The sequence below is a fragment of the Thamnophis elegans genome, chromosome 2, assembly GCF_009769535.1.
Source record: "Thamnophis elegans isolate rThaEle1 chromosome 2, rThaEle1.pri, whole genome shotgun sequence".
NCBI lineage: Eukaryota > Metazoa > Chordata > Lepidosauria > Squamata > Colubridae > Thamnophis > Thamnophis elegans.
In genome coordinates, this window is record NC_045542.1 from 146632982 (window position 1) to 146655570 (window position 22589).

At 41.6% G+C, this 22589-nt stretch overlaps 2 protein-coding genes and 1 long non-coding RNA gene across 7 annotated transcripts in view; 1 reads left to right on the forward strand and 2 right to left on the reverse strand.

Annotated features, from left to right (window-relative positions):
- LOC116502977 (E3 ubiquitin-protein ligase TRIM7-like) lies at positions 1 to 16936 on the reverse strand. Of its 2 annotated transcripts, none has more exons than XM_032209054.1 (7): positions 16227 to 16936; positions 11388 to 11483; positions 9534 to 9764; positions 6982 to 7004; positions 4694 to 4809; positions 3128 to 3154; positions 1 to 875 (listed from the first exon to the last, which is right to left on the reverse strand). In XM_032209054.1, exons 1-7 carry the CDS (start codon positions 16764 to 16766, stop codon positions 361 to 363), a joined length of 1548 nt encoding a protein of 515 aa, XP_032064945.1. In that variant the 5' UTR covers positions 16767 to 16936; the 3' UTR covers positions 1 to 360. The 2 variants fall into 2 exon arrangements, with proteins under 2 accessions (XP_032064945.1, XP_032064944.1); XM_032209053.1 differs by having other exon boundaries at positions 3119 to 3154; positions 16227 to 16935.
- LOC116503000 lies at positions 16744 to 21212 on the forward strand. Of its 2 annotated transcripts, none has more exons than XR_004254643.1 (3): positions 16744 to 16831; positions 18093 to 18168; positions 20016 to 21212. It is a non-coding gene; the product is annotated as an uncharacterized LOC116503000 (long non-coding RNA). The 2 variants fall into 2 exon arrangements; XR_004254642.1 differs by having other exon boundaries at positions 18093 to 18164.
- LOC116502970 (tripartite motif-containing protein 15-like) overlaps positions 20687 to 22589 on the reverse strand; it is a 12040-nt gene continuing 10137 nt past the window's right edge. For all 3 annotated transcript variants that reach the window (XM_032209042.1, XM_032209038.1, XM_032209041.1), the window contains one exon: positions 20687 to 22131. In XM_032209042.1, coding sequence (XP_032064933.1) covers positions 21554 to 22131 — 578 coding nt within the window. In that variant the 3' untranslated portion in view covers positions 20687 to 21553. The remainder of the gene's footprint in view (positions 22132 to 22589) is intronic.

The window sequence follows — 22589 nt, forward strand, 5'->3', positions numbered from 1 at the left end:
CCAAAAACTAATGTGCGTCCTATACTCCAAAGCGTCTTATACTCCAAAAAATATGGTACACTTCTTCTCAACATTCAAGGCAGGCAAGATGAAATCCTACCTGTGTGATAGGATTGGGTTAGAAACAAAAGCTCAAACATCAAGCCTGTTAACAGATGTCCTGCATGGCGTAGATAAATTGGTGGCATCTTCTGTAACTTTGACCAAGATTTAGTTTTCAGCCCCACTGCAGTCTGAAGGTGGCCAGGTTTCTCACATATTTTTCCTACAAACCCTTGCATCTCTCTTGAAGGTCAACCCCATATCAAAACAAGCATCGCCATGGCTTCTTCCTGTTTCTATCGAGGTATCTTTTTCATCTCAGGAGCATAATTTAATATAAGTTATAGTGGAGCACACCGAGAAGAGCGGGAACATCTTCTCTGTGAAAGCAATGTTAAAGGTAAAGATGTGTTGCATGGTGTCAGCATTGTAGAAGGACACTTCTTCTCCTTCATAGTCTAAGTAGACTCTAACTTTAATCAGCTTCTCATTCAGGAAAAGTGGGGTGCGTTGAGGAGTGGTGACCGCCCAATATTGCCCTCCGTTTTGCTGTAGGGCCCAGATGCCCTCTTCGGGGCAAAATTGAGTCAGCCCTTTCCTTCGCACCGATTCCTTGGCTACTCCAAAGGCCCAGCCGTCGGCAGACCCCACCTCCACCTCCCAATAATGCCGCCCAGACTTGAACCCTTCCGTTGCCAGGACTCGAGAGTTGGTGTCAAAACGCTTGGGGCTGTAGGAGAGGTCTTGCTTGCGGCAACCCATCCGCACTGTCTTGAGATCCGGCGAGATGAGGAGGAGGTGGTTGGCCGTCTCCAGATCCAGAAGCAAGTCCTCTAAGTTGAAGCACATAGCGCTATGTCAACTATCACAACCACAGCAATAGCAATACAATCAAGATCAAGTGAGGTACTAATACCACTCTATAAAGCCCTAATAAGACCACACCTAGAGTACTGCATCCAGTTTTGGTCATCATACTATAAAAAATATGTTGAGATTCTAGAAAGAGAAGAGCAACCAGGATGATTAGGGGACTGGAGGCTAAAACATAAAAGAACAGTTGCAGGGACTGGGCATGGCTAGTCTAGTGAAGAGAAGGACCAGGGGAGACATGATAGCAGTCTTCCAATATTTGGGGGACTGCCACAGAGAGGAGGGGGTCAACCTATTTTCCAAAGCACCTGAAGGCCAGACAAGGAACAATGGATGGAAACTGATCAAGGAGAGATTCAACCTAGAAATAAGGAGAATGTTTCTGATAGAGAAAACAATAAAACCCATGGAAGAGAAGTTGCCTTCGGAAGTTGTGGGGGCTTCATCACTTGAGACTTTCAAGAAGAGATTCGATTGCTATCTGTCAGAAATGGTGTAGGGTCTCCTGCTTGAGCGGGAGGGGTTGGATTAGGTGGCCTATAAGGTCCCTTCCAACTCTGTTAATCTGTTAAAAGCAGCAGCAAAAAGCAGGGTGCAAAGGTCTGCGTGTGAAAATTAGTGGGTTGAGTATTTTGCTTTGTTTTCATTTTCTTTTCTTTTTTAATAAAAATAAAAAGCTATGCCTAGATAGAGTCAGCAAGTAAAAAGAATTTCTCTCCTTACTAAGGGTGGGGAATTATGGCCCTTTTACAATATGTGAACATGAGCATGGCCCAGGAATTCTGGGAGCTGAAGTTCACAGATCATAAAAGGGCCATAGTTCTCCACCCCTGCTTAGACCAAGGCAGACTGTTGTAATAGTATTGAGCAACATGTTTATTTTTCACTGAAATCTCTTTACTTACTGGGAAACCCCGAAGATTTCTAGCTGAACCTACTTAAACATTCCCATCTATTAAATGGATACGATTTGTCTTGCTTATTATGCCAGCACCAAACATTGCATTCTCTTATGGATGGTCCTCACCTTATGCCCATAATGGAGCCCGTCCATTACAGTTGTAAGTTGTGAAGATCATACAGTGATCATCCATATGACCAACCCAATTTTATGACCCTTTTTGTGGTAGTCATTTAGCAAACACCACAGTTGTTCTCTGTGGGCCAGTTTTGCTGAAAATTGGAGGTAAATCCTGGTTTTCTGCAAAATCATCATAAAACACAGTTGTATGATCACTGGACTCTGCAAATGGCTGCAAACATGTGGTTGTGTGAATGTGGGGCAGTGGGGATGGAAGGCAGCTGTTGGAATTTCAGAACAGAGAGGTAAGTACCCCCGGGGAGGTCTGTCATAACTTCAGTAACAAAGTAAGCAGTTATAAGCCGAGGATTACTTGTAGCAAGTAATCCATTATTGAAACAGCCTTTTTAAAATCTATCTTATTTACCTTTCCATCAAGTCCAGAATAGCAATCATGAAGTATCATGACTACCGTATTTTTCGGAGTATAAGACGCACTGATGCACCAAGATTTTGAAGAGGCAATTTTTTTAAAAAAATATTTTGTTTTCTTTTTCTCTGCAGACTTCCCAAAAACGGCCTGTTTTCACAAAAACAGACCTGTTTTTCATGAAAACGGCCCTATTTTTGTCAAAAAAGGGGCATGCATAGCCTTTAGGAGGCTTGTAGAGTGCTCCTGGGGGCGGGGGGGCAAAAACAAGCAAAAAATGGCCTGTTTTTCACAAAAACAGGTCTGGTTTTTTTGTCAAAAAGAGGCATGCATAGCCTTTAGGAGGCTTGTAGAGTGCTCCTGGGAGTTCGGGGGGGGCAAAAACGAGCAAAAAACGGCCCATCTTTTGCTCATTTTTGCCCTCCCCAGCCCCCAGGAGCACTCTGGAAGCCTCCTAAAGGCTATGCACGGCCATTTTTGCAAAGCGGGTAGGGTTTTGGGAGGCCAGAATTGCTGTATTCAGTGTATAAGATGCACCCAGATTTTCACCCTCTTTTTAAAAGGAAAAGGGTGTGTCTTATACACTGAAAAATATGGGTGGGTTCTGTTAAATTAATGGAAAAACAACATTTAATTGCAACCTTGAAAAAGTGCCCTATCATGGTAACAGGAAGCATAAACAGGAAGCCTACACCTATATACTGCATGCATGATTTTGTCTTTAACAATTTTGATTGGCTTATAACATTTACCTTTCTCACCTTTCCCCAGTTCATCCCGGAGATGATCTGAAAGAAGAGAACACACCTGTCAAGGAGTCGGATCTAAAAGGCAACAGAAAGCAGTTTTATCCAAATACCTTGAACTTGATGTTCCTCAATCTCATAGGCTCCGTATATATTACTCATAAGAACATAGGAACAGCTCTGCTGATTCAGACCAAGGACCATTCTGTTATAGCATTTGGTTTCTCACAATGGCTAATCAGGGAAGAGATCTGACCCTTTCTCTGTAATAGCCCTTGGCTTGTGAGCACAACTGAGCCCAAAATTTCCATTGCTGAACAAGACAATTATTAAGTGAATTTTGTCTCATTTTACAACCATTTTTTGTTGTAAACAACCTTAGTTTGTCAAGGTTGTTAAATAAATAACTGCAGTTATTAAGTTAATAACACAGTTGTTAAATAAATTTACTTTGGTGGTCAGAAAGTCCAAAGGGGGAGAGGGAGACGGAGATGACATGGCGGCATAATGATGATTACTCCATAGGGCTCTGTGGAGGTTTGCCAAATTCATCTTGCCAAAGAGTCCCAATGGATCTAAGCCACCTTGAAGAGGTGGTGAAGAAGAAAGGAGACCCTGTAGATCACAAGGAGACCACCAACTCCTTGTTTGACCCAGGGAAGCTCTCAATCCGTCAAGAAAGAAAAGACGGCCATTGTGTGCCTTCTGAATTTTGATCATGTGACCATGGGGGTGGTTCTATGAAAAATGGCCGTAAGTAAGTCACTCTTTTCAGTGCCATTGTAATTTTCAACAGTCACTGAATAACTGGTTGTAAGCAAGGATATCTATACTTCCTGGGTATTTCAGAATCAACTCAGAGATAAGTTGAGTCTTCAAGACTAAAAGCCCTTGATAGACCTGTCATCTATAAATTAGCCAACTCTGTTCTAAACGTAGCCATCACCATGTCTTGTGGGAATGAATTCCACAGACTGATGCGCTTTCCTGGACAACAGAACATCATTTTTAGGCTGGCCACCAGAATATTGGAAATAAAGACCTCTGTCCCATTTCAGGGCCATCCTACAATCCCATTTAACTACAAAAGCTTCTTCCTGAATATCATTCTCAAAAGCATACCTCTACATGCTGGAGGAGAATGGTGTGTGGTAAAAATAAATAAATGGGCTATTCTGTTGTAAAACCTATTAGCAAAGGTAGATAGCTGGGTGTCAAGTTAGAAGTGTAGAATTTTAATACTAACTACTTTACTAATATGGTTGATTTAAAATTACTTTACTGCTAATATTTATAAAAGGATAGCCTTATCCATTTTTGTATCAATCTTTTATATCAGACAATATAACATGAATATAGCATGATTTTATATTACTTGTGTAATTTTAATTCTATCTTAAGTGCTCATTTTAATTTGAATCATACAAACTAGTTGTTGATTTCTTTTTTTCCAAACACAGCTATATATGAACAATCAAGTAACTCTTATTATTCTTTGCCGGCATTAGAGTTTCCATGTCCCAACTTTCTTTAAATGCTAAAATAATCAGATTTTCATGGCAAGTGTTCATTATTCTCTACCTCTGAACTTCTTAAGTGCTCCCTTGAGCGCCACCGTCTTCAGAGAGAAGTTGGAGACATGGCCCTTCATGTCACAAGAAACTGGGATAGGCTGCTGACATTTAACATTGTCACTTCTAACAAACAAACAAAAGAAAGATATCAGGACTGGTAGATATATTATCCTAAACTTTCCATTATGGTTCAAAACAACTGGTAAGTTTGAGGCTTCAACAGTTATTTCTCACCTGTGCTTTTAATCTGAGTGGAAATTTAATGGCAAAAGAATAAAGGAAATATTTGTAATGCACCCAGGCTCTTTGGCTTTAAGTAAATTTCAGATTTTGCATTATATAGTAGAGCTTCCAGATAGATTCTACAAGGACAAGTTACTATTCTATTTCACACTTCTGAGAAGGAAAAGTTGAAATCATCTGAATCTTTAAGCTACCCTTCCCTCAGCTGGCTCGGTGGGTAAGACGCTGAGCTTGTCGATCAGAAAGGTTGGCAATTTGGTGGTTCAAATCCTTAGCACCACATAACAGAGTGAGCTCCCGTTACTTGTCCCAACTTCTGCTAACCTAGCAGTTCGAAAGCATGTAAAAATGCAAGTAGAAAAATAGGGACCACCTTTGATGGGAAGGTAACAGCATCCTGTGCATTTAGTCATGCTGGCCACAGGAGACATCTTCGGACAGCGCTGGCTCTTTGGCTTTGAAACAGAGATGAGCATCACCCACTAGAGTCGGGAACAACTAGCACATATGTGGAAGGGAAACCTTTATCTTTACCCTCAGCTTGGTATTTGTTTGATTGACTGATGAAGTACTATCAACCTGAGAGTAGATTCCTAGGGTTCAATAGACATATGTGCACCAACAAAACCGCGATGGACAAATTAGCGCCGTCAAAATCGCTAATTGATTTTCAACAATAGCGCGCCGACAAATGCGCGACAACAAAATCGCATCATATAGACAGCCCAGTGAGTGTACAACAATACGTGCAACTAACCCTAACACTAACCCTAAATTAATTCAAATTATTTAGTGACATAATAAATTTTTACTGCTGAGTTTTTAAATTTTTTCGATTTTATTGTGCTTGTCATCGCGCTTTTGTCGTCGTGATTTTATCATTGCGAATTTGTCGGCGCGATTTTGATGTCACGTTTTAATCGGCGCTATTTTGTCGGTGCGCATATGTCTATCGAGCAATTGTCGGGTCACAGATTCCTAGGAATTACATGGACAGATTCCCTCCAGGATGACCTAACCTGGGGCCCTCCAGATACATTAAGCCAATTTCCAGAATTTCTTTCAAAGGCACTTTTGGAAGTTCCAAAACACATCCAGAGGACACTTGTTTGGGAAGGCTCACATAAGACAACAGCGCACATCCCTTTTCATGTTGACAGATTCATTTGATATTGACAGTCATATTCCAAAAACTGGACGTGGTCAAAGTAAAACGGTGTAGGATTTAACTATGTGAATTTACTTACACCCACAAATTTAAAGAATTTTGCCAAATTGCAGTTTGGTGTCAACTTTCATTGGGGTTCTGGAACCCACATGCTAGGATTCAGTGGTGGGTTGCCAATTTTTTTATTACCGGTTCAAGCCTGTGCATCCGCAGAAGCATCCGGGCAGGTGGGCGGAGCTTCCCACCACCCCTACCACCAGTTCGCCTGATCCAGACCGAACCAGGAGCAACCCACCTCTGCTAGGATTTGCATTTTTATTTTTGTATTAGCCATGGTGGCGTAGTGGTTAGAATGCAGTATTGCAGGCTAATTCTCCCCACTTCCAAAAGTTCGATCCTGACCGGCTCAAGGTTGACTCAGCCTTCCATCCTTCCGAGGTTCAGTACAATGAGGACCTACATTGTTGGTGTCTCTGTAAACTGCTTAGAGAGGGTTGTAAAGCACTGTGAAGTAGTATATCAGTCTAAAGGCTATTGCTATTTATGGAAATTAGATAAGTTGGGCAACTTTGGTCAAAGCAAACTTGAGCAAAGCAAATTTGAGCAAACTCAAGCTCTCTGAATACATAGAAACCATTCTTTCAATCTGGCTCCTACTAGCTCCACTGCATATATAGATGAACGAAACCTAAGACTTTCAGAGTCGAAGAGTATCTAATTTCCATATAAATAAAACATCAACAGCCTAGGAGTATTAATCCTGATCCAAGGGGGGCTGGGCCCAGCATGTCTTTAAGACCATATTTCTCGAAACAGCTGTCACTGACCTTTTGATTTATTCATTTATTCAAAGGGAAAGAGAGGGTGGAAATGCAGCTTCATACCTGGCAATAATAGCCGTCACATCCTACAAGAGATGGGGGTGGGGGAGGGAGAGAGGGAGAGAGAGAGAAAAAAGAAAAAGAACAGAGGATTAGGGAAAAAGATGTCCTGGTCTATTGTACTAACTGGAGTCTCCACTCATTAACTAAGAGTCTTTTGATGGTGCCACCAAGAAAGGAGACCTGACTGCAGTTAACTAGGATATCATCTTTCTTTGTATTGGCCACGCAAGCTGTGGAATTTCATTCTCGCTGAAATATAGATAGTCCTTGTTTAGTGACTACCCCCAGCTCAGTTGTTAAGCAAAGCAGCCACTAAGTGAAATGACAACATTGCTTATGATCCTACTTCAGCTTTCCTTTGCTGTACTGATCTGTGAAAATCATATACTTTTTCATCAGTCTTAAGTGTCAGCAGTTGCTAAATGAGGAGTATCTGTATGACCTTGGCTGTCATTACTTTTAAATGTAGTCTGAAAATTATTATTAAAAAATATATTTTTATAAGCTGGCAATGTCTTCCTGATGTTCTTTTTACATAATGTAGCAACAACTACATTCTGATAGCTTGCCTTTATCATTATTTACTTCTAGGTCTCTAATTCATTTTCACTAAAAGTTTGATTTTACTTAGTATTGTAAACTGCTGCAGGCAATTTGAAAAATAAATAAATGATAAATTTGTCTTATTTCTCCCTAGCCTGCGACTCGTCTTGTTGCTTCTCAGTTTGTTTACATTTCAGGAACTACAGTATTTGCTTTAAGGAAGACATGTGGCTTAGTCAACTGATCATGAAATGTTGCCTATAACACTCCTGAAAAAAGCAGAACCAATTCTGCTTTCTCAGTTGTCATGAAATCAGATGGACATTGACTCTTTCCAGAGAAAAAGCTGCAGAATACTCAATATACCTCCCACTGCATTTTCCACCACCATCTTTAAGTACAGTAAACTATTAATAGATACCATGCACACTTAAAGGAACCTTAACCTTAATTTCTCAAGTGCTACCGGCTTCAGAAAAGAATGTGGCAATCTTTAAATAGTCATAAGAAACTCTATAGTATGGAAACATCAGGTGTAACATGAGAGTAATGATCATGGCCAAAACCTAAGGCAGGGGAGAACTTTTTTGCAAATTTCAAGTGGCAAAGATAGAAGGGTTTATTCAGTATAAATACAAACAGCCACTGACCTATATTTTAAAAGGTTGTTGAATTAAAGTCTCCAACCTCGAAACAATTTTTTCTACCAATTCTAAGAAATATTATAACATCTGGCCCTAGTTCATAAACAAATAAAAACTCCATTTACTTAGATCAGTGTTTTTCAAACTTGGCCATTTTTCAGGTGGGTGGACACGCTGGCTGGGGAATTCTGGGTGTTAAAGTCCACTCATCTTAAAGTTGCCAAGGTTGAAAAACACTTATTTAAATAAATTAGGAAACACAAGCAGGTTTGTATCTTCCTAAAACATTACACAAGTAAGCAATAATTCCAGACAGTTTCTCTTTTATATAATGCTAGCAGATAACCCGACATTGCCGGGGTATTTATTTATTTGAATCTTATATTAGACAGGAAAAGCCCTGATTTTGTTGAAAATGTCCAGACCAAAAGTAATTTATAATGATGGATTTTCCCCCTTACTAGAGGGAGCCCCCTTGTGGAGTATTGTGAAGCCATTACCATGGCAACTCCACTGCGCTATACAGTAGAAGCCATTTTACAGCAGTACGGTAGAATCCATTTTAAGGCACAACAGGCTGTATCTTAACAGAACACACACCCTGAGGAGTGTTAGAGGTGTCTTACCCCTACTGTATTTGTTTCCAGAGAGTAAATCATCTGTGTACCAAGTTTGATTGAAATTGCTCAAAGCGTTCCAGAGTTACACTGGAACACATACACACACACACATACACACACACAGAGCCATTTATATATAAATGGCTGTGTGTGTGTGTATGTGTATATATGATCCCCAGTTACTAAGGCATGAAAGCACATAAATGTCATTTCTTTGATCAGTAGGATCCTATAATATACTCCTAGAATTATGTAATTTTTAGCCTATTCAGCAATACTACGTTGCTGGTATAATTTCTGTAATATTTAAAGAATTCAGGTAAAAAGCAATATGCATATCATTTGCCCCAAACATGTCCAGCTGAAAAGATTTCAGATAATATAATAACAAATCCAACTAGTAATCTCCCTCTCTCTGACATGAGTGCTTGAAAGCTATAAATTACTGAAACTAAGCCCTACCAGGTTTAGCTAATCAAGTTTTTAAGAAGATGTTGGATGACCATTTGTCTGAAGTGGTATAGGGTTTCCTACCTAGGCAGGGGGTTGGACTAGAAGACCTCCAAGGTCCCTTCCAACTCTGTTATTCTATTCTATTCTAAAGTCACTAAATTGCTGCATTGTTCTTCTGGTGTGTTGAGTAAGCTATAGCTAAGTTTTCCCAACACCCAGTGATGTGTGCTAATACAAAAAGACCTCACGTTACACAAAATTTCTACAATCTTTGTCTGTTACTAAGTCTTACCTTGAGGAAATCAAGCAATGATTCTTGGCTTTTGTCCTCCAGATCAGCAATGAATTTGTTGAGGAGGGAAATTTCCTTGGACAGCTCTGTGATGTTTTCATTCTGTCTTTTCACGATGCCCTTCTCCATCTTGTCCAGCTGTCCAAGGAGAACCTGTTCTTGATCATGAAGAAACTGGCGTAGCCCTTCAAATTCAGAGAGGACTTTCTGTCTCTCGGTTTCTATGGTTTTCTTTTTAAAAAGTCAAAGAAAGAAAGTGAGGAAGCAGAAGACAATTATCCTGAAAGAATTATCACTGGAATAGACTTTGCCAGTTTAATCACGCCCCCCACCCCATGCTTTGCCAACTTCAATACAGCTGAAGAGTACCAGTTTCAGAGAGAACTTGCCTAAAACTAAAATACAGGTAATCCTCGACTTACAACCACAATTTGGGACGCGGTGGCTCAGTGGCTAAGATGCTGAGCTTGTTGATCAGAAAATTCAGCGGTTCAAATCCCTAGCACCATGTAACAGAGTGGACTCCTGTTACTTGTCCCAGCTTCTGTCAACCTAGCAGTTCGAAAGCATGTAAAAATGCAAGTAGAAAAATAGGAACTGAAGTTAACAGCACTCTGTGTGCCTTTGGCGTTGAGTCATGCTGGCCACATGATCACGCAAACGTCTTCAGAGAGCACTGGCTCTTTGGCTTTGAAACAGAGATGAGCACCGCCCTCTAGAGTTGAGAATGACTAGCACATATGTGCAAGGGGAAACCTTTACCTTTACAACCACAAATGAGTCAAAAATTTATGTTGCTTAGTGAGAAATTTGTTAAGTGAGTTTGCCCCATTTCTTTCCACAGTTGTGAATCCCCGCTGTTGTTAAGCTAGTAACGTAGTTGATAAGTGAATCTGGCTTCCCCAATGACTTTGCTGGTCAGAAGTTGACAAAAGATGATCATATGACCCTGGGACATTGCAAGCATCATAAATAAGAGTCAGTTACCCAATGTCTGAATTTTGATCACATGATGCTGCAATGGTTGTAAGAGTGGAAAAAGGTCATAACTCAGTTTTTTCAGTGCTGTTGTAACTTTCAACTGTCATAAATGAACTGTTGTAAGTCAAGGACTACCTATATTTTCCATAATAACAATAGCACTTAGACTTATATGGCTTCATATGGCTTTTACAGCCCACTCTAGGCGGTTTACAGAGTCAGCCTATTGCCCCCAACAATCTGGGTCCTCATTTTACCCACCTCAGAAGGATGGAAGGCTGAGTCAACCTTGAGCCTGGTGACATTTAAACTACTGAGCTGCAGTTAGCAGTCAGTTGAAGTAGCCTGCAGTACTTCACTCTAACCACTGCGCCACCTCGGCTCTTATAAATTGGAGGACTATCTATAATACAGTGTATGAATGCCCTATGGACGGAAAAACAAGATATTCACTGAATTCTATAAATAAATGTTTCTCAAAGATCTCTCCAGTGTGGGCCTGAGAGGAACCTCTCCTATAGGATGTTGATATATTATTCTACTTGCATCCTGCTTTTCAAAGAACTACTAGGAGAAGATAAAGTGACATGATTTATTATTCCACCTCAGTATATGGAAATAGGGACACAGTGCTTCTGAATATGGAAGCCTCACTTCTGGTTTATGGTTGTGACATTAAAAAACTCAAAAGGATTTAGCCCTTCAAATTCAAGGAGGACCTTCCATCTCTCAGTTTTTAAAAAGTCAAGACTCTCCATAGACATTAACAAACATAATTCTTTTTGAAGATTTTCTTCAAAAATCTTAATGAGTCACCTAACTGAACAATGCTGCACAAGCGTGCCAATTTCTGAGTAACAGTTAAGTACTTACCAGCAATTCTTGGCTCTTTTTGTCATCCTGAGTTTTGAATTCCAGGAGTTCTTGTCTCTCTTTCTTCAAGAAATCCAAGCGAGTCTGTATTTGTTCCTAAAGTCCAAAATATACAATTGTTTTAAAATGCTTTCACGATTCTAAGGCAAGATTTGAGAAGATTCCATGCATCCACAGGAAAAATTATAAGTCTGTGAACAATGAATGTTATGAAGCCCACAGCTGTAATGATTTTATGCCCTTGTACCAACTATTAAATGGCACATTCTGGCATATTCTTCTTTATTGCGTAACAATTTACTACAATTTCAGTGTATTGTGGTAAACCGTTATGAGAGGAATGAAGGAAGGAAGGAAGGAAGGAAGGAAGGAAGGAAGGAAGGAGGGAAGGAAGGAAGGAAGGTAGGTATTGCCAGAGTCTTTGCTGCATTGAAATATAACTATAATTTCTATAAAAATCATATTCCAAATGACTTATAGTGAAACAGTTCACAGTGGCAGTGAAGTCAAATATTCTTGGAGGTTATAATACAGGGGTCCCCAACCCCTGGGGTACGGTCCACTTCTGAGTCGTGACCCTTTCAGAACTGGACCACATGAGTGGCTGGCCAGTACGCAGGGCTGCACGCAGTTTGACTTCCACAAGTGGAAGTCCAGCGTGCATGTACATGCGCATGCAGCTCAGCTTGCACAAGCGGTGGGCCGGTAAGCTCACATGCTCACCAGCCCAGCATTTGCATGCGCCAGTTCCTCATTCCTCCACCCCCGCCGGGCCACCAAGTCATAAAATTTGGGGACCACTATTGTAATATATAGATAGAGCTATTATTCTCCCTACAGAAGGGCTCCGGTGCAATTTTACTCATTTCCAAAGAAAAAAATTCTGCTGAGAACTCACAACAGCCACATCAGCAGTGTAATGAACAGGTTTGTCCAAGATGGACCTCTAGTCTGATTTGGCATAAGGCGCACAAACATCTGTAGAGTTGACTTGCTACTGGACACTTTCCAATGAAAAAGAGTTAAACTGCGATTGGTCCCAGACTTCAAAAATAATATAGGTTGTGTCAGTGGTGGGTTGCCAATTTTTTTACTACTGGTTCGGGCACGCTTCCACGCGTGCTCCCCCGTGCCCAGAAGCATCTGGCAGGAGGGCAGAGCCTCCTGCCACCACTACTACCAATTCACCCAATCCAGCCCGAACAGGGAGCAACCCACCTCTGGGTTATGTGTGCTTAAATAAATTCCTATTGAAATTTCTGGATCACACCAACTTCAAAATCTAGTCTGTTTGATCACAATCCACATCATACCCAATCAACGGAAAGTAAGGTTTTTATAGCTTGGTGATCTGAAAGGTACCGAAGTGGGGAAAGCTGATTTAAAGTATAATCCTGCCTTAAACACTAATCTTCTCCATGCTATAGAGACCAAGGTTGGATATCTGTACAAGGAGACCAGTGGTGGGTTGCTAACCGGTTTACTACCAGTTCGCTCATGCACATGCATGCACACACAACGCTGTCCGGGTGGGTGGGCGGAGCCTGTCATCACTGCTACTACCGGTTCAGCTGAACCAGGGCGAACCGGCAGCAACCCACCTCTGATAGAGACAAGTGTAGACATTTGAAGCTCACCTTCTAAGATGGCTGCCTTAAAGTAAAAATAAAACAGGAGGAGATCTGTCTTACTGCTGTGATTCAACTGGTGCTTTCTCCCTAGAGGGAGGAGTGGGGAAGGGATTCTCTGTGCTTTGAAATAGAAGAAGAGAGGAGACAGACAAGTTCGCTCCCAGAGGAATACCTTTTCCTGAAAAGTTGATGTAAATAGGCAGCTGCAAGAGACTCTATTATGAGTGAAAAGATCCTCCCCCTTGGCAGATCCCAGGAAGGCTCTTAGATACAAAACTAAGGACTCACCATACATATAGAGATAGATAGGCTCTAAATGAGACAGTTGAACTGCCCAAATTATGGAAACCATCTCTATCTTCTCAATAAATCTTGCTAAAGAGGAACTCTGCAAACTGCAGGTAGTCCTCGAGTGACCCGTTACAATGACACTGAAAAAAAATTACTTATGGCTGTTTTTCACATTTATGACCGTTGCAGCATCCCCCTAATCATGTAATCAAAATTAAAACACTTGGCAACTGGCATGTACTTATGACAGTTGCAATGTCCCGGGGTCGCATGATCACCTTTTGCAACCTTCTGACAAGCCAAGTCAATAGGGAAGCCAGATTCATTTAACAATCATGTTACTAACTTAACAACTGCCGTCATTCACTTAAGAACTGTGGCAAGAAAGGTCATAAAATGGGGCAAAACTCACTTAACTACTGTCTCACTTAGCAAGAGAAATTTTGGGCTCAATTGTGGTCCTAAGTCCAGGACTAGCTGTACATTTCTTCATTTGTAGAGAAAGAAAGATGGCAGAAGGTAATAGGAAGGCCCTCAAGCTTAGATAGGAAATTAGTTTCTCAAATCTTCCCCGAGTGCCTTAACCCATCTGCTCTTGTCACCTCATCAGCTGTGGTGTCTATTTTTATCTGGATATTTGCACTAGGGCCACAAAGAACAAGCTTGGCTCCTTCCCTCCAGGGAATCGGTGTCAGTCTGAGATCTGGTGCCCACTTTGGGAAGGTTTACTTCCAGAAATAGAACAGGAATTCTTGACTTAACCATTTCTTGCCTGGCATGGATTGTCTCAATGACTGCAGGTTTGCAATCAGCCCATCTGGCAATCCCTATTTTGTTATTCCAAAGTCATTTACTCCAAATGGAGTTTAGGACTCATCAGTGGGCAACTTTAGAAGTTTATATATTAAAATTGCAGGCCTCATCTTTTGTTGCTAACTTACTTTCTCTATACTATTTAAAAATGTATTGCTTTCAATAATTATTAAAGAATTTGGGGGGGTGGGAGGCAACACCATAGCACAACTTTATTTATCCCGGTGGCAGAAGGTGGCACCTTCCTTCCTGTCTTCCTGCAAAATTATGATCAAAACAGGATGTTTTTCTGACTTTAACTCTTGCAAGGTAATTTGAGATGATTTTAGTAATCCTACTAAATGGAGTAAGGAATGGGTATATTGGGAGACTATAAAAAGTAATGATTGCTACTGTAATTAGAAACCATGTGATATTTTCATGATAAATAAAGGTACTACTGTGCAAGATTTCATGGACCACAGTCCATGTGGGATAATGCATGTGTGAAATTTTAGGACTGTACGAGAGTCTACCCTGGTTTTAATGCAAGGGAATAAAAGGCGGGATCGAATGCTGACAAAGTGTTATTTTGTTATTATTTTGTTTACCATTGAAGAACACAAAAGAAGGAAATGGAAAACTGTGGAATATGAAAAATGGGTTTGGCCTTGGTCCGTAACTTCATTTTGAATGGAAACTTATCTAATCTTTGTGCTTTAAGTTGCAATCAGCTCCTCTCTTTTTCCCCTACCTAAAAGGGGCTGAGGAAAAGTCCTGCCCGTTTGGTATTGGGATACCCAGGGAGCTAAATCTGCTCCTCCCCCTGAAAATCCCAATTCACAAAATCCAGGACATGGTGTCTATGAGGTGCCCCTGCCCACACCTGCCTGCAGAACTTCTGCTTGACCCAGCTGGCAGACTAGCAGCTCAGCTCTTCTGTTCCCTCAGGGGTTTTTGGTGGGCTTTGCTGACCTCTTCCCTCCATCCCCCTGCAACGTTTAAACCCCATAAAGGGAAATATATGAGTAGGAACCAGCCATAGACCTGCATCTTGTGAGGTTCAGCTGTTGGAAGTGAATTGTCCAGAGGCGAACGTTTTGCCCAGTGCTGAAGACTAAAACAATTTCATTACTTTTCAATAGACTCATGTCTATTGAGCCTGGCTTAATTTGGAACGAAAACTGGAGGCAACTATGGGATTTAATTCCAGCTGGAAATCATATTGTATAACTCTCCCACCCACCTACAGAGGCCTCATGTATAGATTTTTACATGGGATCTAAGTGAACCTGTCCTTCGTTTGACATTTTCTTCAGTTTTCCCATAACAGGAGTACAGTGGTTGGACTTTTGGAAAGGAACCCCCAAGACAATGGTCTAACGTAAATCCCAACTGCAACCACAGTGACTTTTCCAGCCATTATCGTATTTCATGCCACCATTTCGGGTTGCTGCTTTTGGGTGAAATCCCCATGTATCCTCCCTTAAGTTTTTAGAGGAAAGGAGGAATACTAATGGAAGAAATCAAAAGGAAATACAGAAAGGCTTACAATGGTTTTTTTTTTTTTAAATATAGGTAACATTTGGATGTTTTGTGCGTACCATTATTTTTTCTCAAGATTGCTTCCCTTCTACTGTTGTTGTTGTTGTTGGTTTTTTTGCTGAAAAGGTTAAGGAGCATAGAAAAACATTAGTCTTTTGTACAACATAGGCTAAAATAGGACTTTTCTGGTTCAACAGATGTCAGAAACTAGCCAATCACTTGGCTGCATGTTGGATGAAACAGGCCATCCACCCTGTTAAACCAGAGCATGTAACTGGGAATAAAGCAAGAGTGGAGGTTTAGCATGCTGTCTGAACCTATCTGCTGAGTCAGCTCTCAACATGCTATTGTTGACTCACATTCAACAGCTCCTCAAGATTATAGAGATGGGCTTTCCCCAAGCCCTCCTTGAAGATCCCTGGAACTGAATGAGGACCTTCTCCATGAAAGCTCATGCCTAACCCCATGGTAGTTTTCAGCAAAGAACAGGTACAACGTGGAAAGGTTTTCGAGACAGGTAGACCCGAGACGTTTGCAAACCTGAGAAGATTATTTGTGCAACAGATAGGCAGGTACGTACCTTGTATTCCTGGGCTGCCTCTTCTACGGGCACCACCGCATGAGGTCGGTGGTCCCGAGATCGGTCACACACCACACAAATGGTCTTCTGGTCGTCCTTGCAGTAAAGCTTCAGAGCCTCCTTGTGCTTCTCGCAGATCCTGTCCTCCTCAAGGCCTCTCCCGCCATGCAGGATGAACTGGCTGATGATTTCAGACATGTTGGCCAGCTGTCGGTTGGGCCTGAAGCTTTTCTCCTTGAACAATTCCCTGCACTGGGGGCAAGGAAAGTCCACCTCCAGGCTCTTCCAGCTCTTGGTGATACAAGCCCGGCAGAAATTGTGCCCACATTGGATGGACACGGGGTCTTTGAAATATTCCAAGCAAACCGAGCAAGTGGCTTCATCTTGAAGGTTTCCCGGGAGGAGGACAGCAGCCATGGCTCCACCTTCTTCTTCTTCTTCTCTTCCTGCTTTCGCTGCAGCATAGAGAGCACGAATGCTGGAGGCAAAACCCAGGGCAGGGTTTTCTCGGTCAGAAGCCAGCTGATGTTGCAAGGTCATCTCTGAAGCTTCTGGTTTCTTACTTGGCAATGAGTCAGCTCCTGGGCAAGTTGGGAAATGCTAAGGTATCTTTGGGGTTTAGAAGAGAAGGAAAACCAGAGCAGGGGGGTTTGTTAGGTTTGGAGAGACAGAAGGCACGTTTCCAGATTCCTCGTGACTCATATTGTTTTTCAGTCCTGTCTAGGATGAGAGCAGAGGTTAATTTTTAACAGGGCTGAGAAGTTTCAGTTCGCCAGCAAAGCCAATCCCTCCAACCTGGAAATTGACCATGCTAACCCACTGGAATAAACTTTGTTTTAAATAACCAGCAATTAGGGAAATCCAGAAAATTCACCATAGCCACCAAACTTACTCTGATTTTGCGCTGATTTCAGATGACATTTTAAGATAATTGCAATGCAAGTATGAGCAAAGCAGAAGGAAAAATAGTATTTTCTTTCTTCTCTGGCTGAGAAGTGGTGCCCTTTCCCTCCTGCCATTTTCCCCCAATCACATGGAATGATGGGGGAAATAGTTTGATGTAGTAGTTAAGGTACCAGGGAGAAACTGAGAGATGTAGCCACATAGCCAGCTGCATAGTCTTGGGCCAGTCACCCTCGCTCAGCCCTAGGAAGAAGGCAAGGGCAAACCACTTCTAAAATCTTGCCAAGAAAATTGTAGAGACTTACTCAGACTATCTCCAGGAGCCAAGGCTGCCTCAAAAGCATAAAATGTTACTGTTCATTATTGATAATTGAGAGTACAGACCAACAGAGTTGGAAGGGATCTTCTAGTCCAACTCCCTGTTCAAGCAAGAAGCCCTATAGTACCATCTCAGACAAATGGCTGTCCATTCTCTTCTTGAAAACCTCCAGTGTTGGAGCACCCACAACTTCTGGAGGCAAGCAATTCCACTGATAAATTGTTCTCACTAACAGGAAATGTGTCCTAAGTTCTAGGTTGGATCTTCTTTTCTTGATAAGTTTCCATCCATTCTTCTTGTCCTGCCTTCAGGTGTTTTCGAGAATAGCTTCTTCTTTGTGGCAGCCCTCTAGATATTGGAACACTGCTATCATGTCACCCCTAGTCCTTCTTTTCATTAGACTAAACACACCTAATTCCTGCAACCATTCTTCATATTTTAGCTCTATTCTCTCTCTGATTATTTTCTCTGCACACTACTATCTCAATCTTTTTTATGTATTTTTTCAGTTTTATTTTATGACATTTTGTTTCTATATCTTGCTATACACATTTCCCTTTTCTTTAAGATAATTATTTGTTATTTACAGTCAGAGTGCATTTCATAATTAACTTATCTCCGTTTATTTTTTTATGAATCTATAGGCCAATAATATTCCCGATGCAGCCAGCAGAGGGCACTGGAACTCCAGAATCTTGGATTTACAGTCCTTCCTTGTATGTGAGTTTAATAGGCGATCAATGTGTTCACCCTGCAAACAAAAAATAATTATCTCCTCTCCATCTGGTATCTATCTACCTTTCTATCTTAGTTGGAGAGAAAGAAAGAAAATGTCTCTGTAGCTAACACTCACAGAGAAAGTCTATCTAAATTAGGAGTCAAAAAAACAATTTGATGGCATATTACCGAGAAAGTTATTTGTGGAAATGAGAAATTTAGCAGTGCATCCAATAGTAAACTTAAAAATCTAATATCTCAAACTCAAAGATTCCAGTAGTTGTGTCTCTAACCTCATAAACATTCAAAATGTTTTCATGACCCTCAGCATGGATGGATTCGTGTTGGTTTATTGTGGTAGAATGCCTTTTTGTCATCGTCTCCAATGAAATATGTTGAGACTGTTAAAATCTTCTCCTAAAACAGAGGGACTTTTGATATAGCTAAGAGCTGAAAGGGACTTGATGATAACCACAGTTAAATGGAAATATCCCTGAGACAACCCCAGCAGGAATCCATTGTTAATATTGCTATCAGTATTTTTTTAAAAACTTTGGCCAGTGGTGGGATCCTCCCGGTTTAACAACTGGCTCAGTGTTCACGCACTTCGCAGTTTGCTTCGCTGCATGCGCATGTGCAGTTTTGAGAAAACTTTCCTTCCGCATTACTGCTGGGGAGGGAAACAGCTGAGGTGGGACAATCCGCTCTGCCACACATCTCAACTGAGATGATATAGGTCAGTAAAGTGCAGGGGTTGGGCGGGCGGGGGACAGGTCCACTTGATCATTGGAGCAAACCGGTTCACTCCCAGCTGATCAACGGAGCTACCGATTCGCCCGAACTAGTAGAATCCCACCCGTGACTTTGGCTCCCCCTGGTAGAAATAGCACAGCCAGACTGAGTTCAGCAACGGGAAGGCAAGTCATTTTTCTTCCGCTCACAAGCAAAAATCTACTTCGTGGTCCATCCCATAATATGTATGAGATGACATCAGTTTCGGATTTCATTTTCATGATTGCACAAGCAAGAAGTAAAACAAATGACTTGTATAGCCCAAAGGTGCTTTTTTCAGGAGGCAAATGGATTTGTTGTTATTTTTTCTTTTGAAGACATTTCGTTTCTCATCCAAGAAGCTTCTTCAGCTCTGACAGGACAGTGGGGAATAGAGGGATTTATACTCCTTGCAGGCAACTGGTCATTTGCATCCTTTTGAAGACTTGGAGGTTTATCTGTGTCCTCAGGGTCACCTGAGTGGTTCTCCTGGTTCCTGCAGTCTGCAATTTTGTCCTCTGGAAATCCATTCCTACTCCCACACCATTCCAAGGGTGTTCATCCCAAATGGTATAGCTAAAAATCTGTAGAGATTTTCAGTCATCCAAGTCATGGTTTTCCCAAAGGAGGCAACGGGATTTTTTCTTTCTTTCTTAGAAGACATTTCGCTTCTCACCCAAAAGCTTCTTCAGCTCTGACAGGATAGCAGGGAATGGAAGGATTCTTTGCAGGCAGCTAATCATTCGCATCATTTTAGAGCAGGGCTGTCAAACTCCGGGACCATGGGCTGGATGTGTTATGCACTGGCCACGCCCATGCCCGGTTTAGCAAAGGGGGGGAGGAAAGTCCCGATAGGTCATGTGATGCCACTGTGAGTTCGACAGCTGTTTTAGAGGGTCATTTCAAAGAAGAAAAAAACAAGAAAGTCCAATTGCCTCCTGAAAAAGCATCTTTGGGACAACCATGACCTCGATGACTGAGAATCTCTAAAGACTTTTACACAACTTGCATGCCTGAAGTCAGAAAATCCAGTCAAAAGGCCTATGGCTTAATATTGTTTGCCAACTAATGCTTTACAGGTAACCTGGACTCCTCTACCATGGAAGAATGGAGTCTATTCTAACACATCCAGATGTGCGAGGTTGAGGAAGGCTGTTTCAATTGACGGGACTACAGTCAAGTTTCATACCTTGTTTTGATTCCCGTATTTTCTTCACAAAAGGGAGACTCCCTTGTCTCAAATAGTCTAATTTCCTCTGCTAACATATCACAAAGTTTGCCATTGCCCATTTCAATTTTCTTTTCACTTCCCAGTTTAGCCAGGGACTTCCTGGTGATCTTCCATCCAAATCATGCTTGGTTTTTTTTTCTGAGATCAACTTAGTCAGCTGGGAGTTGAAATCCACTCTCAAAATGGAGAAATATAATTTGATATACACCCACGGTATTTTCAACTTTTAAAGTTCCTTTTTACTGAATCAGAAGCCACTACAGTCAACCAAAATCATTGGATAATATTCTTGTCAGTTGTTGGGAAGAACTAAGCTAAGCATGTTTAAAAGATTAAAAGATAATGTTATTAAAATTGGGTCTTGGTTTTTTCTCAAAATTATGATTTAAAAAAACTCCACAGCTTTATTTTGGGTACTTGCTCCTTCTTACAGAAACATGCAGACATGGCAAAAACTTTTTAAAAATACGCATACAGAAAAGAGATGCTACACAAACAAAAATATGAAATATACCAAAGAACATACTAACAGTCTTTATTATGATTTGTATATTCAGTAGGCATCAACCATAACCCCAGGGTTCCTTTTACATATCTTTCAGACATTGCATTTCATCTATTAAACCAGAGCATCCAGGTTATTATTATGGCACAAACATCTGTCCATTTCATCTCCAGAATCAGACTGAAGACTGGGAAGATTATAATCAAGTTTCGGAGAACGGCAGCAAAAGGGAAGACCCTACAGATGTAGAGGAAGGACGGTCCAGTCAAAGCTGCCATAGATGCCAAGACTTCAGTGCTTCAATTTAGGATCTCTGACCCAGGGGCGGCCAAAATGTACGTGTGGTTCTCAAACAAAAACATTTCTCCAGCACAAAGGACAGAGTTAAAGCCTTTCCTTTCAAAGGAATACATGCTGCTAGGTATTGCAGCCGAAATACATGCAGCCATTTTTAAAGTAAAATCATCAAAATGCAAAATATGAACTGATTGAGAAGGAACTAAAAATGGGAAATTTAATAGCTAATTTTCTTCTCTTTTTTTTTCAAAATGAAAAAAAAGATCGAGCCTAGCGCTAAGAAGGGGTCACCTTGATCCCTTGGTGAAAGAGGATGTCCTAAAAGGGATATTATGTCAGGAAGGCCAAGCCAGCCTCCCTGCTCTTTGTAATTCTTCCTTTGTTCCCCAGGGGCAACAGTCTTAAGGCCTTGGTGTGCAAGGAGAGCCGTTCTGCTTCCATGTCACATTCTACGGTACACAAGGCGGCAATAAAACAATCAATCTTTCCAATTTCATTAAATCAAAATGGCTCAACACCCTGCTCTGAGCTGGCAGGTTTAGTGATCTGTAATTTTTTCTTCTGGGTACGGTGGATACTTAAACTTATGGACTCATCATATCCATTTCCTGTACCCCAACTGGGTATTTTACACCCATGCGCCTCAGAAACACAGTCTGGGCTGGGAAACCTACTACCCACAGCAAAGGATGGGCACGTGTCCCATTAAAGGAAGCTGGTGGGAACGTGAAGATGGGGTCCTCCGTGTCTGCATCGGTAAAGGTCACACATTCCCCCACGTAGTCCAAGGACACTCGGATTCTTTTGGGGTTTTTGCTCAGAGACAAAGCCGTAACAGGGGAAGTGAGGGCCCAGTGTTGGCCCTTCCAAAGCCCCACAGCCCAGATCCCCTCCTCTGGGCTAAAGTCCATCATCCCCTTCTTCTTGGAAGGATCTCGGGTGACCCCCACTGCCCAGAATTCCCCATCGCCCACTTCCAATTCCCAAAAGTATCTCCCAGAGGTGAACCCATCACAGCCCAGAACCAGAGCTCTGGAATCCAATCTTTGGGGGGTGTCAGGGACATAATGTAAGGCAGGCAGCCGGTGCCGAGATTCTCCATCTCCTGCATTTCTTTGGTCCAGAGGCAGAAGAGCACTTGAGAAATCCAGATCAAAAGTTCCTGTGAGCAGAAAGAAGCAAACATCTGTCAGCACCTTGATTTCCCTTCCATTGCTGTTGCTTGCTTCTGGCTCTGTTTGCTCAGCTGAGTATCACTACATCTTCTCTGTACCATTAGCTATTCCTGGCAACACCCCCAAAATTCAGGTACACTGCAACTCTACCTTGGACTGGGATCCCCAGAAATCACAACAGAATTGAATTAGCAAACCACCTGCACAAATTCCCTGGGTGGTTTTTAAAAAAATGTGAAAAATAAATAAAACCAAATAAAACTACTATCTACTGAGCCCTAGAATCCATGTCAAGGTGGTTTCAGGACTGTGAGAGCTCTCGGCTAAGATCTTAAAGAGAGCCATCAGATGGAATTAGACAGATCAATAGATTCAAGCAAAGGACAAGGACCCTCAAGTCCAATTCAAAGGACTTGTTACACCCAACAGCCATACAATTGAGACT